Source organism: Cherax quadricarinatus, chromosome 30 (assembly GCF_038502225.1).
Source record: "Cherax quadricarinatus isolate ZL_2023a chromosome 30, ASM3850222v1, whole genome shotgun sequence".
In the NCBI taxonomy this organism is placed as follows: Eukaryota; Metazoa; Arthropoda; class Malacostraca; order Decapoda; family Parastacidae; genus Cherax; species Cherax quadricarinatus.
This window is the reverse complement of record NC_091321.1, coordinates 2,061,636-2,080,800: the sequence shown is the minus strand read 5'-3', so window position 1 is coordinate 2,080,800 and position 19,165 is coordinate 2,061,636. Positions and strand designations below refer to the sequence as shown.

The 19,165-nt window shown below is 41.7% G+C and overlaps 1 protein-coding gene across 1 annotated transcript in view; it reads left to right on the top strand.

Moving 5' to 3' along the window:
• The first annotated feature begins 17,293 nt into the window (after positions 1–17,293).
• Positions 17,294–19,165, top strand: part of LOC128692590 (uncharacterized) — a 55,119-nt gene continuing 53,247 nt past the window's right edge. The window contains exon 1 of the mRNA XM_053781773.2: positions 17,294–17,430. Within this exon, the coding sequence (XP_053637748.1) occupies positions 17,402–17,430 (29 nt within the window). The 5' untranslated portion in view covers positions 17,294–17,401. The remainder of the gene's footprint in view (positions 17,431–19,165) is intronic.

Below are 19,165 nucleotides of genomic sequence, written 5' to 3'. Positions count from 1 at the left end.
GCAATTGAACAGTCTCGGGCCCCTGACACTTATTGTATGGTCTCTTAACGTGCTAGTGACACCCCTGCTTTTCATTGGGGGGATGTTGCATCGTCTGCCAAGTCTTTTGCTTTCGTAGTGAGTGATTTTCGTGTGCAAGTTCGGTACTAGTCCCTCTAGGATTTTCCAGGTGTATATAATCATGTATCTCTCCCGCCTGCGTTCCAGGGAATACAGGTTTAGGAACCTCAAGCGCTCCCAGTAATTGAGGTGTTTTATCTCCGTTATGCGCGCCGTGAATGTTCTCTGTACATTTTCTAGGTCAGCAATTTCACCTGCCTTGAAAGGTGCTGTTAGTGTGCAGCAATATTCCAGCCTAGATAGAACAAGTGACCTGAAGAGTGTCATCTTGGGCTTGGCATCCCTAGTTTTGAAGGTTCTCATTATCCATCCTGTCATTTTTCTAGCAGATGTGATTGATGCAATGTTATGGTCCTTGAAGGTGAGATCCTCCGACATGATCACTCCCAGGTCTTTGACGTTGGTGTTTCGCTCTATTTTGTGGCCAGAATTTGTTTTGTACTCTGATGAAGATTTAATTTCCTCGTGTTTACCATATCTGAGTAATTGAAATTTCTCATCGTTGAACTTCATATTGTTTTCTGCAGCCCACTGAAAGATTTGGTTGATGTCCGCCTGGAGCCTTGCAGTGTCTGCAATGGAAGACACTGTCATGCAGATTCGGGTGTCATCTGCAAAGGAAGACACGGTGCTGTGGCTGACATCCTTGTCTATGTCGGATATGAGGATGAGGAACAAGATGGGAGCGAGTACTGTGCCTTGTGGAACAGAGCTTTTCACCGTAGCTGCCTCGGACTTTAATCTGTTGACGACTACTCTCTGTGTTCTGTTAGTGAGGAAATTATAGATCCATCGACTGACTTTTCCTGTTATTCCTTTAGCACGCATTCTGTGCGCTATTACGCCATGGTCACACTTGTCGAAGGCTTTTGCAAAGTCTGTATATATTACATCTGCATTCTTTTTGTCTTCTAGTGCATTTAGGACCTTGTCGTAGTGATCCAATAGTTGAGACAGACAGGAGCGACCTGTTCTAAACCCATGTTGCCCTGGGTTGTGTAACTGAATCCTGGTTGGATGATACGGTGTCTGACGACGAGGTCAAAATAAAAGGTTACAATATAAAACGCTTAGATAGGAATAGAAAAGGTGGTGGGGTATGTGCCTATAGAAAATGACTTGGCCTACAACCCAAGACCTGATTTAAATGACAATACACTGGAGTTTCTATGGTTTGAAGTGTTGCTTCCCAAGACTATTTGTAATTTGTATTTTTATAGTATTAGTTTATACCTAGTTGTACTTTAGCTCATTCTAGCACAACACATAGACAATATCAACTTCATTATGTTTATTAGTGACTACTCTATGTGACCAAAGTGCTTTAGCGATATACTTATCCAAACTTCCCACTACTACATAGATCAGTATTAGAACTCACCGCACAATACAGGATATAAATAACCACTATTTAAACCTAAAAGATGAATGATCACATTGACCCTGATCTAAACCTCCATAATCTAACACACAATCAAAACTTATTGGAAAGTAACTCCCTTTATTACACAGCATCACAAGCCAGCACTATCCGGAACACTGCTCAAAGTCTATCAGTTCTTAACTACAACATCAGGTCCTTAAGCATACACTATGATGACCTCCTGGCACTCCTTGAGTCGCTAAAGACACCCTTCTCCTGCATTATTCTTACTGAGACCTGGCTTAAGCAGGACACAATACATATCTACCCAATACCAGGATACACAGCAATCCACAACTGCAGACCATACCAAGTTGGGGGTGGTATTGCAATCTATTACTCTTACCAACTATCTTGTAACAGCACCACTTGCTTTAGTGATGAATATGGGGAATACATTTTTGCTAATTTTACTGTAAAAAACCTTAAGACGCCTATAACAATCGGTGCCATTTACCGGATACCCCACACAAACATCCCAAATTTAAGTGAGAATCTAAAGGCACTAATAACAAACAGACAATTGAACAAGCATCACCTTCTCTTAGCTGGAGACTTCAATATCAACCTTGGGCTACCAGATGATCAGACTGTAAATGGTTTCATCAACAATATGAACAACACACTTCTCATACCAACAATAACTGAACCAACCAGGATGACTGAGACAAGTGCAACCATAATAGACCACATATGGACCAATATACTAGCCCCCCTTAAATCAGAGATAATCACAGACAGCACTACTGACCACTACCCAACCTTCCTCTTAACAAACATTAGAAAGTCACCACTCGAATACAACAAAGTTTCATTTAGACTCCATGACGAGGCCTCAATAAGGAATTTCACAGCAGACCTAGAGACTGTTGACTGGCCTACAGAATTCTCCAATGCCAATGGTATTGACGATTGGACAGACATTTTTCTTAACATAATACTTAGACTATACAACAAACATTGTCCTATAAAAACGAAACAGATCACAAATAAACGGCTCGGTTGCCCATGGCTAACCGGCAGCATTCTGAAATCCATTGATAAGAAACACCAATATGAAAAGCAATATAGACAGGGCTTAATACACAAAGATATTCTTAAACAATATTCAAGCACCTAAAGTCAGTTCCTGATCAGCCGGGCTGTGGCTCGTACGTTGGTTTGCGTGCAGCCAGCAGCAACAGCCTGGTTGATCAGGGGCTGATCCACCAGGAGGCCTGGTCACAGACCGGGCCGCGGGGGCGTTCACCCCCGAAACTCTCTCCAGGTAAACTCCAGGTAATCAGTTCTCACCAAATTAATAAAGAAAGCCAAACAACTGTACTACTCCAGCAGATTCACTGACACAAGAGGAGATATAAAAAAGACCTGGAAAACACTTTCCCAGATTCTGGGGGAACCACAAACTGAAAAAAAAAAAAACAAGAATATTGTCCTAACTAAACCTAATGAAACACCACTGCATCCCACTGATACAGCTAACAAGATAAACGACTTCTCAAACATAGGATCTGATCTCGCCAGTAAAATCACATGTACCAACGCCCGTACCGGGGACTACCTAGATGGGAATTTTCCAAATTCCTTCTATCTTGTACCAACTGAGCCCACGGAAGTCACCGCGATTATAGTCACTCAGGAATAACTCAGGGAATCTGTCTCATGTCCCACCATTTTTGTACAAGCAAGCGGCCTATGTCCTTTCGCATGCTATTACATTACTTTTTAACAAGTCACTAGAAACTAGCACTTTCCCGACACTACTCAAGACAGCAAGGGTTACATCAATACATAAAGGAGGTGACCCTACAGATGTAAACAACTATAGGCCAATATCAAACTTACCATTTCTATCCAAAATCTTCGAGAAACTCGTGCACAGACTATATTCATTTATAACGGCACAAAACATACTCAACCCCTGCCAATTTGGATTCAGGAAAAGTAAAAGCACTAATGATGCAATTGTAAAAATGCTAGATCTGCTTTACACAGCATTGGAAAATAAGGAATATCCGCTAGGAAATTTTATTGACCTAAGAAAAGCGTTTGACACAGTAGACCACGGCATCCTACTCCAAAAACTTGATCATTATGGTATAAGAGGCTATGCGCTTGCATATTTCAAATCCTACCTTACTAATAGGTATCAGTACGTCACCATTAACGACACAGCCTCATCAACACGGCCACTTGATACTGGAGTTCCGCAGGGAAGTGTCCTTGGTCCCCTGCTCTTCCTCATTTAAATCAATGATCTTCCACACGTATCCCAACACCTGAAACCCATTATCTTTGCTGACGACACGACTTACGTCATCTTCCACTCTAATCTTGCCACCCTCAACACCATTGTCAACGAGGAGCTGCTCAAAATTCTGACTTGGATGACAGCCAATAAACTTACACTTAACACTGACAAAACCTACTACATTATGTTTGGTAGTAGAGCAGGTGTTGCGCAACTTAACATTAAGATCGACAACACTGTAATTGCCAGACATAATGAGGGCAAATTCCTAGGTCTATACCTCGACAACAACCTAAATTTCAGCACCCATATCCAACACATAACCAAAAAAGTATCCCAAACGGTGGGGATCCTCTCCAAGATACGATATTACGTGCCGCAAACTGCCCTTCTCACACTATACCATTCACTCATTTATCCATACCTCACCTATGCTATTTGTGCTTGGGGTTCAACTGCAGCAATACACTTAAAGCCAATAATAACTCAACACAAAGCCGCAGTAAGAATAATCACTAAATCCTATCCCTGGCAACACACCCCCCCACTCTTCATAGATCTAAACTTACTCCCTGTTCAGTACATCCACACTTACTACTGTGCAATCTACATCTACAGGACCTTAAATTCCAATATTAACCTTGACCTAAAACGCTTTCTTGATAGCTGTGACAGGACCCACAGGCATAACACCTGACACAAACATCTCTATGACATTCCCCGTGTCCGACTAAACCTTTACAAAAATTCAATGTGTGTCAAAGGGCCTAAAATCTGGAACACCCTACCTGAAAACTCTAGAACTGCAGACACATTCATCACTTTCAGAACTACAGGTAGAAAACATGTATTTTAAAACATGTAAACCACACAATATCCAAAATCTGTAAACCCCGCATTGCAATCCTTATAGAGAATAAACTTGATTGATTGATTGATTGATCGAAAAACCAAACCCATCTTAGCAGGAACTAGTTACCGCCCTCCCACCCATGGCCAGTTCTTAGAGGACTTTTCAAGAGTCTTGTCCGGACTTGAAAACAACTGCGAGAAAGTAATAGTGGGAGACTTCAGTATCTGTTTTCAACAGTAAAATGACGGGCTATGTAAGAGGTATAAGCAAATTCTAGGTTTAAATAGTTACACTAATTAATACACCAACCCGTATCACACAGTTCTCAGCCACCCTAATTGACCACATACTTTGTAACCACTCTGAGAACATTAGTCAGTCAGGCGTCATTACCACAGGCCTTAGTGGTCATTTCATCATTTACTGCACCAGGAATATCACTAGGGAACGGATAGGCCTACACAGGACAATAAAAATGAAGTCAACTAGAAACTACAGTAAAAAAAAAAACACTGTTAAGTAGGCTACACAATTGTGATTGGACGGTGATAAGTTGCACGAACGTAAATGATGTCTGGGAAACATTCGAAACAATATTCACTGCCATCCTTAATAATATTGCTCCAGTTAAAGAGATTAGGATTTAACGGAGAACCGAACCCTGGATGACTACTGAGATATTAAATGATATGAAATTCAAAGGCCAGTTGTTAAAAAGATTTAAGGCAAACAGACAGGATACTGCAGCGCTAAATGAATTCCAAAGGTGAGGAACAGCGTGTAGAGGCTTATGAAAGAAGCAAAGGCAAGGCACTATTTCTCAAAAATCGAAGAGAACAAGAATAACCCCAGAAAGCTCTGGCAACAACTAAAACAGTTGGGGTATAGCCATAAGCCAATAGATAGATCTAACATAGAACTAAATATCGATAACGAGGTATGCCACGAAACAACTAAAGTGGCAAATTGCTTTAGTTCCTACTACACATCTGTCGCAGCAACACTAGTAAGTAAACTACCAGCTGCATCAAATACCTATAACACAGACTCTGATAAGTTTAAAGGGGTAACCCCAAACAGTTATCAACTAGTAAGTGTATCTCATGACTTCGTGCAAAAACAACTAAGCAGGTTAAACACAACTAAGAGCACCAGCCCAGATAACATCCTGTCTAAATTCCTAAAAGATGGTGCCTCTGAATTGCCAATCCACATTGCTCACATAATAAATTTGTCCATCACTACTAATACCGTACCAGAGTGGTTCAAGGATGCCCGAGTTACTCCTATCTTCAAGAAAAATAGTAGGTCTGATGTCAGCAACTATAGGCCTGTTAGTATACTCAGTGTAATATCCAAAATTCTAGAGAGGGCGGTGTACTGGAGTTTACCTGGAGAGAGTTCCGGGGGTCAACGCCCCCGCGGCCCGGTCTGTGACCAGGCCTCCTGGTGGATCAGAGCCTGATCAACCAGGCTGTTACTGCTGGCTGCACGCAATCCAACGTACGAGCCACAGCCCGGCTGGTCAGGTACCGACTTTAGGTGCTTGTCCAGTGCCAGCTTGAAGACAGCCAGGGGTCTATTGGTAATCCCCCTAATGTATGCTGGGAGGCAGTTGAACAGTCTTGGGCCCCTGACACTTATTGTATTGTCTCTTAACGTGCTAGTGACACCCCTGCTTTTCATTGGGGGATGTTGCATCGTCTGTCGAGTCTTTTGCTATCGTTAGGAGTAATTTTCGTGTGCAAGTTTGGTGCTAGTCCCTCTAGGATTTTCCAGGCGTATATAATCATGTATCTTTCCCGCCTGCATTCCAGGGAGTACAGGTTCAGGAACTTCATGCGCTCCCAGTAATTGAGGTGTTTTATCTCAGTTATGCGTGCCGTGAAGGTTCTCTGTACATTTTCTAGGTCAGCAATTTCACCTGTTCTATCTAGGCTGAAATATTGCTGTTAGTGTGCAGCAATATTCCAGCCTAGATAGAACAAGCGGCCTGAAGAGCGTCATCATGGGCTTGGCATCCCTAGTTTTGAAGGTTCTCATTATCCATCCTGTCATTTTTCTAGCAGATGTGATTGATGCAATGTTATGGTCCTTGAAGGTGAGATCCTCCGACATGATCACTCCCAGGTCTTTGACGTTGGTGTTTCACTCTATTTTGTGGCCAGAATTTGTTTTGTACTCTGATGAAGATTTAATTTCCTCGTGTTTACCATATCTGAGTAATTGAAATTTCTCATCGTTGAACTTCATATTGTTTTCTGCAGCCCACTGAAAGATTCGGTTGATGTCCGCCTGGAGCCTTGCAGTGTCTTCAATGGAAGACACTGTCATGCAGATTCGGGTGTCATCTGCAAAGGAAGACACGGTGCTGTGGCTGACATCCTTGTCTGTGTCGGATATGAGGATGAGGAACAAGATGGGAGCGAGTACTGTGCCTTGTGGAACAGAGCTTTCCACCGTAGCTGCCTCGGACTTTACTCTGTTGACGACTACTCTCTGTGTTCTGTTAGTGAGGAAATTATAGATCCATCGACCGACTTTTCCTGTTATTCCTTTAGCACGCATTTTGTGCGCTATTACGCCATGGTCACACTTGTCGAAGGCTTTTGCAAAGTCTGTATATATTACATCTGCATTCTTTTTGTCTTCTAGTGCATTTAGGACCTTGTCGTAGTGATCCAATAGTTGAGACAGACAGGAGCGACCTGTTCTAAACCCATGTTGCCCTGGGTTGTGTAACTGATGGGTTTCTAGATGGGTGGTGATCTTGCTTCTTAGGACCCTTTCAAAGATTTTTATGATATGGGATGTTAGTGCTATCGGTCTGTAGTTCTTTGCTGTTGCTTTACTGCCCCCTTTGTGGAGTGGGGTTATGTCTGTTGTTTTTAGTAACTGTGGGACGACCCCCGTGTCCATGCTCCCTCTCCATTTTCAAATTCAAATTAAAATTCAAATTCAAAGTATATTCTCTATAAGGATTACAATGCTGAGTTTACAGAAATTTGGTTATTGTTTGGTTTACATGTAGTAAAATTGTGATTACAGAGTGTACCACTAGAACGCTTAGCATGGCTAGGCATTTCGGGCATACTTAGTTTTATTCTTAATTGTAAAATATTACAAATTATGAGGTAAGTTGGTATTATGGCTAAGTGACTAAATACTAGTTTGTGAGTTTAGCAATGTGAATGCTTTTGTTTTGGCACAGTATATAGTTTCAGTATTGGAGTATCACAGGATTCATTATTTTAAGACTGAGATTAATATTTCTGTTTATGGTCAAATGAGTGAGCGAGTGTAAGTGTGAACCACCAGGTGGAATTCGTGTAGTTAGTTGACGGGGTGTATCAGGGAGATAAGATGTTTTCTAATGGTAGTTTTGAAGGTCATGAATGTGTCTGCAGTTCTAGAGTTCTCAGGTAGGGTATTCCAGATTTTAGGGCCTTTGACATACATTGAATTTTTGTAAAGGTTTAGTCGGACACGGGGAATGTCATAGAGATGTTTGTTTCTGGTGTTATGCCTGTGGGTTCTGTCACAACTATCAAGAAAGCGTTTTAGGTCAAGGTTGATATTAGAGTTTAAGGCCCTGTAGATATAGATTGCACAGTAGTAAGTGTGGATGTACTGAACTGGGAGTAAGTTTAGATCTTTGAAGAGCGGGGGGGGGGGGGTGCTGCCAGGGATGGGATTTAGTGATTATTCTTACTGCAGCTTTTTGTTGGGTTATTATTGGCTTTAGGTGTGTTGCTGCAGTTGATCCCCAAGCACAAATAGCATAGGTGAGGTATGGATAAATAAGTGAGTGGTATAGTGTGAGAAGGGCATTTTGCGGCACGTAGTATCGTATCTTGGAGAGGATCCCAACCGTTTTGGATACTTTTTTGGCTATATGCTGGATATGGGTGCTGAAATTCAGGTTGTTGTCAAGGTATAAGCCTAGGAATTTTCCCCCATTATTTCTGGTAATTAGTGTGTTGTCAATCCTAATGTTAATTTGTGCATCTCCTGCTCTGCTACCAAACATAATATAAATGACATGCCCATGCACTCTGCCCCAGGGCCAGACTCATGGAACTCTGTGTTCATCAAGAACTGCAAGAAGCCCCTATCACGAGCCTTTTCCATCCTATGGAGAGGGAGCATGGACACGGGGGTCGTCCCACAGTTACTAAAAACAACAGACATAGCCCCACTCCACAAAGGGGGCAGTAAAGCAACAGCAAAGAACTACAGACCAATAGCACTAACATCCCATATCATAAAAATCTTTGAAAGGGTCCTAAGAAGCAAGATCACCACGCATCTAGAAACCCATCAGTTACACAACCCAGGGCAACATGGGTTTAGAACAGGTCGCTCCTGTCTGTCTCAACTATTGGACCACTACGACAAGGTCCTAAATGCACTAGAAGACAAAAAGAATGCAGATGTAATATATACAGACTTTGCAAAAGCCTTCGACAAGTGTGACCATGGCGTAATAGCGCACAAAATGCGTGCTAAAGGAATAACAGGAAAAGTCGGTCGATGGATCTATAATTTCCTCACTAACAGAACACAGAGAGTAGTCGTCAACAGAGTAAAGTCCGAGGCAGCTACGGTGAAAAGCTCTGTTCCACAAGGCACAGTACTCGCTCCCATCTTGTTCCTCATCCTTATATCCGACATAGACAAGGATGTCAGCCACAGCACCGTGTCTTCCTTTGCAGATGACACCCGAATCTGCATGACAGTGTCTTCCATTGCAGACACTGCAAAGCTCCAGGCAGACATCAACCAAATCTTTCAGTGGGCTGCAGAAAACAATATGAAGTTCAACGATGAGAAATTTCAATTACTCAGATATGGTAAACATGAGGAAATTAAATCTTCATCAGAGTACAAAACAAATTCTGGCCACAAAATAGAGCGAAACACCAACGTCAAAGACCTGGGAGTGATCATGTCGGAGGATCTCACCTTCAAGGACCATAACACTGTATCAATCGCATCTGCTAGAAAAATGACAGGATGGATAATGAGAACCTTCAAAACTAGGGAGGCCAAGCCCATGATGACACTCTTCAGGTCACTTGTTCTATCTAGGCTGGAATATTGCTGCACACTAACAGCACCTTTCAAGGCAGGTGAAATTGCCGACCTAGAAAATGTACAGAGAACTTTCACGGCGCGCATAACGGAGATAAAACACCTCAATTATTGGGAGCGCTTGAGGTTCCTAAACCTGTATTCCCTGGAACGCAGGAGGGAGAGATACATGATTATATACACCTGGAAAATCCTAGAGGGACTAGTACCGAACTTGCACACGAAAATCACCCACTACGAAAGCAAAAGACTTGGCAGACGATGCACCATCCCCCCAATGAAAAGCAGGGGTGTCACTAGCACGTTAAGAGACCATACAATAAGTGTCAGGGGCCCGAGACTGTTCAACTGCCTCCCAGCACACATAAGGGGGATTACCAACAGACCCCTGGCAGTCTTCAAGCTGGCACTGGACAAGCACCTAAAGTCAGTTCCGGATCAGCCGGGCTGTGGCTCGTATGTTGGTTTGCGTGCAGCCAGCAGCAACAGCCTGGCTGATCAGGCTCTGATCCACCAGGAGGCCTGGTCTCAGACCGGGCCGCGGGGGCGTTGACCCCCGGAACTCTCTCCAGGTAAACTCCAGGTCTCCAGGTAGTAAGTTTTGTCAGTGTTAAGCGTAAGTTTATTGGCTGTCATCCAAGTCGATATTTTAATCAGCTCCTCATTCACAATGGTGTTGAGGGTGGCAAGATTAGGGTGAGAGATGACATAAGTCGTGTCATCAGCAAAGAGAATGGGTTTCAGGTGTTGGGATACGTTTGGAATGTCATTGATGTATATGAGGAAGAGCAGGGGACCAAGGACACTTCCCTGCGGAACTCCAGTATCAAGTGGCCGTGTTGCTGATGCTGTGTCTTTAATGGTGACGTACTGATACCTATTAGTAATGTAAGATTTGAAATAAGCAAGCGCATGGCCTCTTTTACCGTAGTGATCAAGTTTGTGGAGTAGGATTTCGTGGTTTACTGTGTCAAAAGCTTTTCTTAGGTCAATAAAAATTCCTAGTGGATATTCCTTATTTTCCAATGCTGTGTAAAGCAGATCTAGCATTTTTATGATTGCATCATTAGTGCTTTTATTTTTCCTGAATCCAAACTGGCAGGGGTTGAGTATGTTTTGAGCCATTATAAATGAATACAGTCTCCTGTGCACGAGTTTCTCAAAGATTTTGGATAGCAATGGTAAGTTAGATATTGGTCTATAGTTGTTTAAGTCTGTAGGGTCACCACCTTTATGTATTGGTGTAACCCTTGCCATCTTGAGTAGTTTCGGGAAGGTGCTAGTCTCTATTGACTTGTTAAAAAGTAATGAAATAGCATGCGAAAGGACATGGGCCGCTCGCTTGTACAGTAATGGTGGGACATGAGACAGATTCCCCGAGTTATTTTTAAGTGACTTTATGATCTCAATGACTTCCGTGGGCTCAGTTGGTGCAAGATAGAAGGAATTAGGGAAATTTCCATCTAGGTAGTCCCCGGCATGGGCATTGGTATGTGGGATTTTACTGGCGAGATTAGATCCTATGTTTGAGAAGAAGTCGTTTATCTTGTTAGCTGTGTCAGTGGGATGTAGTGGTGTTTCATTAGGTTTAGTTAGGACAATATTCTTGGTTTTTCTCAGTTTGTGGGTCCCTAGAATCTGAGAGAGTGTTTTCCAGGTCTTTTTTTATATCTCCTCTAGTGTCTGTGAATCTACTGGAGTAGTATAGTTGTTTGGCTTTTTTTATTACTTTGGTGAGAGCTGATGAATAGTGTTTAAGAGTATCTTTGTGTATTAAGCCCTGTCTATATTGCTTTTCATATTGGTGTTTCTTGTCAATGGATTTCAGAATGGTGCTGGTTAGCCATGGGCAACCAAGCCGTTTGTTTGTGATCTGTTTTGTTTTTATAGGACAATGTTTGTTGTATAGTCTAAGTAATTTGTTAAGAAAGATGTCTGTCCAGTCATCAATACCATTGGCCTTGGAGAATTCTGTAGGCCAATCAACAGTCTCTAGGTCAGCTGTGAACTTCCTTACTGAGGCCTCGTCATGGAGTCTAAATGAGACTTTGTTGTATTCAAGTGGTGGTTTACTAATGTTTGTCAGGAGGAAGGTAGGGTAGTGGTCTGTAGTGCTATCTGTGATTATCCCTGATTTAAGGGGGGCTAGTATATTGGTCCATATGTGGTCTATTATGGTTGCACTTGTCTCAGTGCAAGGCTCGTGATAGGGGCTTCTTGCAGTTCTTGATGAACACGGAGTTCCATGAGTCTGGCCCTGGGGCAGAGTGCGTGGGCATGTCATTTATCGCCTGTTTGAAGTCATTTGGCGTCAGGATAACATCGGATAGGCTTGTGTTAACCAAATTTTGTGGCTCTCTCATAAAAAATTCATTTTGATCTTCGACTCTCAGTCTGGTTAGCGGCTTGCTAAAAACTGAGTCATATTGGGACTTGAGTAGCTCACTCATTTCCTTGCTGTCATCTGTGTAGGACCCATCTTGTTTAAGTAGGGGCCCAATACTGGACGTTGTTCTCGACTTTGATTTGGCATAGGAAAAGAAATACTTTGGGTTTCTTTCGATTTCATTTATGGCTTTTAGTTCTTCCCGCGATTCCTGACTCCTATAAGATTCCTTTAGCTTAAGTTCGATGCTTGCTATTTCTCTGGCCAGTGTCTCCCTACGCATTTCAGATATATTGACCTCTTTTAGCCGCTGTTATTCTTTTCCGTCGCCTGTAAAGGGAGCGCCTGTCTCTTTCTATTTTACATCTACTCCTCCTTTTTCTTAGAGGAATAAGCCTTGTGCATACATCGAGTGCCACCAAGTTAATCTGTTCTAGGCATAAGATGGGGTCTGTGTTGCTTAGTATATCTTCCCAGCTTATATCGGTTAGTACTTGGTTTACTTGGTCCCACTTTATGTTTTTGTTATTGAAGTTGAATTTGGTGAATGCTCCCTCGTGACTAGTCTCATTATGTCGGTCTGGGGCTCCACGCATACATGTCTGAACTTCAATTATGTTGTGATCTGAGTATATTGTTTTTGATATGGTGACATTTCTTATCAGATCATCATTGTTAGTGAAGATGAGGTCTAGTGTATTGTCCAGTCTAGTAGGGTCTATTATTTGCTGGTTTAAATTGAATTTTGTGCAGAGATTTAAAAGCTCGTGTGAGTGTGAGTTTTCATCAGAGCTGCCTCCTGGTGTTATTACTGCAACAATATTATTTGCTATATTCCTCCATTTTAGGTACCTTAAGATGAAATCCCCCAGGAGCAAGATGTTGGGTGCAGGAGCTGGAAGATTTTCCAGACAGTGGTCAATTTTTAACAGCTGTTCCTGGAATTGCTGGGATGTTGCATCCGGAGGCTTGTAGACTACCACAATGACTAGGTTTTGGTTCTCGACCTTTACTGCTAAAACTTCCACTACATCATTTGAGGCATTAAGCAGTTCTGTGCAAACAAGTGACTCTGCAATGTACAGGTATCTTTATTTCGAAACGTTTCGTCTACACAGTAGGCTTCTTCAGTCGAGTACAGAAAAGTTGATAGAAGCAGAAGATTCTTGAATGTTCAAGTAGTTTGGTAGTTTATGACTACCATTAATGCTTCATATTTACATTACATTATGTTAACACTTCGCATACACATTATTAATTATAGGAAACTTATAGTAAATTTTCCACAATAATAATAATTTTATTATTTTATTTCAGCATGATACAATGTTTGTACAAAGATGGTTGACATTTAGGTGCATGCAGAAAGCCCATTGCTATGCAGAGCATTTCGGGCAAACTTAAGCCTAGCTAAGACCAAAATAGCAATAACTAATTGACTGCTTATACATACCGTCTCTAAGACTTCATAAACAATATTTTTAGGAATTTCAATGAGAGCAAACAAGGTTGGATTATGATTATACTTATATATTAATACATTATTTAGCACACATCATAAAAAGACCTAAAATCTGAAACTCCCTGCCTGAAAACTCTAGAATTGCAGACTCAATCACCATTTTCAAAAAAACATCTTATCTCCTTAACACACCCCATCATTAGCTAACCAAATGAAATGAAAATCACCTTATGTTCTTTTTTTGTATCATGAACACAACCAAAACAATATAGTCTTACTCTCGTTATCTGTAATTCCACCTAATTTACACTTACACCCACCCAAATGACTGTAAACATAAAATTCCTAATATAGCTATTGCCTATTAAATCTTAGGTTAGTACTAAGTTCACCTAAGACAAGCTTCCAATATATAAGCTTTAATAGAAACAGACAAATCCAATCCCAATACTATTTTTACCGCTTGTAATATTATTGTATGGCTCGTACTATCTCAGAATTGTAAATCTAATTATGTATGTGCCTGGCTGGGTATGTATCTAATTACAGTGGAACCCAGAGTTTCGAACTTTCTTTGTTCCAAAAAGCTGTTCGAGAGCCTATGTGAATCTAATTATGTATATGCCTGGCTGGGTATGTATCTAATTATGTAAATCTGATTATGTATTTGCCTAGCTAGGTATGCATCTAATTTTGTATTATCTAATAATGTGTGTATGTTCAAATGTACTGCTCCATGACCTATATCAATATAGAGTAAGAATTAGTATTAGTCTGCCCGAAATGTCTAGCCATGCCCGAAGTGCGTAGGCATGCTAGTGGCCTTCTTTGTAATTAACATTTTACAACATGTAAACCAAACATTTTACAAGGAAATAAAAAAAATAACTTTAATTTTAATAATTTTAATTGTTGTAAGGATTACAGGTTGGATTATGATTACAGGTAATGAAAAATCATTTGCATATTAGCACATTTTTAACTCATTCCTCATACAAAAACATTTCGACCCGTTTTCTTACACCTGTTGTCCTGTTCACCTAACAAGTAGGTACCTGGGTAAGATAAGATGTTAGTCAACTGGTGTGGGTCGCATCCTGGGGGACAAGATTGAGGACCCCAATGAAAATAAGACAAACACTCTCTCGATGACGCTATGCCTTTCTTAGGTTATCCTGGGTGGCTTACCCTCCGGGGTTAAAAATCCGAATAAAATAACCACTTTTCCCTGATTATATTTGCTTTTGCTTGGACTTCGTGTGTGTGGGTGTGTGTGGGTGTGTGTGCGGGTGTGGGTGTGTGGGTGTGGGTGGGTGTGTGGGTGTGGGTGTGTGTATGCGTGTGTGTGTGGGTGTGCATGCTTGTGTGTATGCATATATTTGTATGCTCGTGTGTGTGTGGGTGTGCGTGCTTGTGTGTATGCATATATTTGTACGCTCGTGTGCATATGTCTGTGCGTGCGCCCTCGTGTGTGTATGTGAGTGCGCGCGTGCTAGTGTGGGTGTATGACCCACTTAATACTTGTATTTATAACTCATTACAATTGTGACCAGGTGTGGACGTATCAGTGGTTCATTAGTTTGTAATTTGTTCATGACTGTAACCATGTATAGGAGTGAGGCTGATTCATTACCTTTGTAACTTGCCATGATTGTGACCAGATCTACCTGGAGTTCATTACCTTTGTAACTAGTTCAGCTATCATAACTTTGGGGTCCAGTCCCTGGACCCATTATGTACCTCTGTAATCTTTTGACTACCGCCCACACGATGGGTATGGGGTGCATAATAAAGATATTAAACTAACTATTGGACTTCCTACTCATTTATTCAACATTACATGCTCCTCATGATGTGTTTATTGCAGCACGAGAGGCCTAGTGCTATCATTCATTTCCCTCTGTGGCTATTCTGCATCTTGTACCACATGTTAGCAATTATTGCATACATTCATTATACTCAATTGTTGCAAGGATTACAGGTAATGAGGATATATAGTTTTTCATATGCTTGAGGTAATGAAAATGTGAATATATAGTTTTATTTGTGATAACTGTACATAAAAAAAGACTTTTAGGAAAGGTAGGGGGTGTGTGGACCAGGTGTTTACAGTGAAACATATAAGTGAACAGTATTTAGATAAGGCTAAAGAGGTCTTTGTGGCATTTATGGATTTGGAAAAGGCATATGACAGGGTGGATAGGGGGGCAATGTGGCAGATGTTGCAAGTGTATGGTGTAGGAGGTAGGTTACTGAAAGCAGTGAAGAGTTTTTACGAGGATAGTGAGGCTCAAGTTAGAGTATGTAGGAAAGAAGGAAATTTTTTCCCAGTAAAGGTAGGCCTTAGACAAGGATGTGTGATGTCACCGTGGTTGTTTAATATATTTATAGATGGGGTTGTAAGAGAAGTAAATGCGAGGGTCTTGGCAAGAGGCGTGGAGTTAAAAGACAAAGAATCACACACAAAGTGGGAGTTGTCACAGCTGCTCTTTGCTGATGACACTGTGCTCTTGGGAGATTCTGAAGAGAAGTTGCAGAGATTGGTGGATGAATTTGGTAGGGTGTGCAAAAGAAGAAAATTAAAGGTGAATACAGGAAAGAGTAAGGTTATGAGGATAACAAAAAGATTAGGTGATGAAAGATTGAATATCAGATTGGAGGGAGAGAGTATGGAGGAGGTGAATGTATTCAGATATTTGGGAGTGGACGTGTCAGCGGATGGGTCTATGAAAGATGAGGTGAATCATAGAATTGATGAGGGAAAAAGAGTGAGTGGTGCACTTAGGAGTCTGTGGAGACAAAGAACTTTGTCCTTGGAGGCAAAGAGGGGAATGTATGAGAGTATAGTTTTACCAACGCTCTTATATGGGTGTGAAGCGTGGGTGATGAATGTTGCAGCGAGGAGAAGGCTGGAGGCAGTGGAGATGTCATGTCTGAGGGCAATGTGTGGTGTGAATATAATGCAGAGAATTCGTAGTTTGGAAGTTAGGAGGAGGTGCGGGATTACCAAAACTGTTGTCCAGAGGGCTGAGGAAGGGTTGTTGAGGTGGTTCGGACATGTAGAGAGAATGGAGCGAAACAGAATGACTTCAAGAGTGTATCAGTCTGTAGTGGAAGGAAGGCGGGGTAGGGGTCGGCCTAGGAAGGGTTGGAGGGAGGGGGTAAAGGAGGTTTTGTGTGCGAGGGGCTTGGACTTCCAGCAGGCATGCGTGAGCGTGTTTGATAGGAGTGAATGGAGACAAATGGTTTTTAATACTTGACGTGCTGTTGGAGTGTGAGCAAAGTAACATTTATGAAGGGATTCAGGGAAACCGGCAGGCCGGACTTGAGTCCTGGAGATGGGAAGTACAGTGCCTGCACTCTGAAGGAGGGGTGTTAATGTTGCAGTTTAAAAACTGTAGTGTAAAGCACCCTTCTGGCAAGACAGTGATGGAGTGAATGATGGTGAAAGTTTTTCTTTTTCGGGCCACCCTGCCTTGGTGGGAATCGGCCGGTGTGATAATAAATAAAAAAATAAAATAAAAAAAGACTTACCTATCGTGCAACGACCGCAATGCATCTAGTTGACTTAGGGTTCAACACTCACAATGGGCCAGAAGAGACAGACAAGTTAGCCCTGGACGATGGTCAGTTTTCTGTGAGTAAGACCCTGGTGGTTGTTGTTGGGGGGGGGGGGGGGTAGGAATGGGGGGGGTGCTGCTGCCTCTTGCCTGTAAATAAACTTGAGGAGGTAAACAATGGGCGGGATGGTGTGCTGTTCTGCTGTAACCTGAGACCAACGTTATCCTCTGCTCGGCTTCACTTTTACTAAGATGGATAAAGCAAGCAAGGCTATCCGTAGGTGAGATGAGTTCTGAAGTTAGTTGTTAACTTGATAAATATATGTTGTGGGGGAGGAAAGACGAGTAATGCTCTGACTCGCCATCACAAAGAACTTTGCCTTTTACATTATATTCTCAAACCATCCAAAATATATTTTGTATATAAAGTAAATGACTCATTTATCCACATTTCTGTATATCATCTTGTTATTAAAATCTGTATAATCATGACTCAAGTGTTATGCCTTCCCCTCAATTGAAGTCGCAGGGTTTGATCCATGAATGAGTGGAAACGTTGCACATGTTTCCTTATATCTGTTAAGTAACTTTATTTAGGCACAGGTACACATAAGCACAGTTATCATACATTGTGTAAATTACCTAGAATAACCCAAAAACAAAGTGACTTACTCACACCTACTACTGTGCAACCTACATTTACAGAACCATAAATTCTAATATTAATCCTGAACTAAAACATTTTCTTGATAGTTGCAACAGGACCCATATACACCCATATTCAGGAGGCCTGGTCACAGACCGGGCCGCGGGGGCGTTGACCCCCGAAACTCTCTCCAGGTAAACTCCAGGTAAACACAGTACCAGAAACAAAAATCTCTATGACGTTCCTCGTGTCTGGCTAAATCTCTACAAAAATTTGATGTATATAAAAGGGCTTAAAATTTGGAACTCCCTGACAACTCTAGAACTGCAGACTCGACCACCATTTTCAAAACTAACGTTATAAAACATCTTGTCTCCCTAACACACCCCATCATCAGCTAACTAAATGAAAACCACCTAATTCTCTTTTTTGTATCACAAACACACCCAACATATCCAGGAACAGCTGTTGAAAATTGACCACTGTCTGGAAAATCTGGAAAATCTTCCAGTTCCTGCCCCCAACATCTTGCTCCTGCGAGATTTCAACCTAAGGTGTCGTGTGGGGTTCAAAACGTGGATTGGGTAAGAACACTCACATAGGCTGGTTAGTACGTAAAATTATAACGGAAAATATAGGAAGCATAGGCCTGCCCTGCCTCTCTGCTCTCTATCTTAAAACTGACTCACCAGTGAAGCCTAGGGGTGAGCGGCATTCAAAAACATGCTATAGTCAGCAGCAACATGAATAACAGTCAGTGATTCATGCAGACAGTTGGTAGTGAGTTGTACTACTGGTAACTGGTTACTAGTAACTGGTACTGCTGGGAACTGATACTACTGAGAAAGGCACCTAAAATGGAGGAATATAGCAAATAATGTTGTTGCAGTGATAACACCAGGAGGCAGCTCAGACGAGAACTCACACACACACATGAGCTTTTAAAACTCTGCACAAAATTCAACTTAAACCAGCAAATAATAGAGCCTACTAGACCGGAGAATACACTGGACCTCATCTTCACTAACAATGATGATCTCATATGAAATGTCACCATATAAAAAATGATATACGTACTCGGATCACAACATAATCGAGGTTCAGACGTATGCACGGAGCCCCAGACTGACAAAATGAGATCAGTCACGAGGGAGCCTTCACCAAATTCAACTTCAATAACAAGAACATAAAGTGGGACCAAGTAAACCAAGTCCTAAACAATATAAGCTGGGAAGATAGACTAAGCAACACAGACCCCAACTTATGCCTAGAACAGATTAACTCTGTGGCACTCGATGTATGCTCAAGGCATATTCCTTTAAGAAAAAAGAGGAGTAGATGTAAAATAGAAAGAGACAGGCACTCCCTTT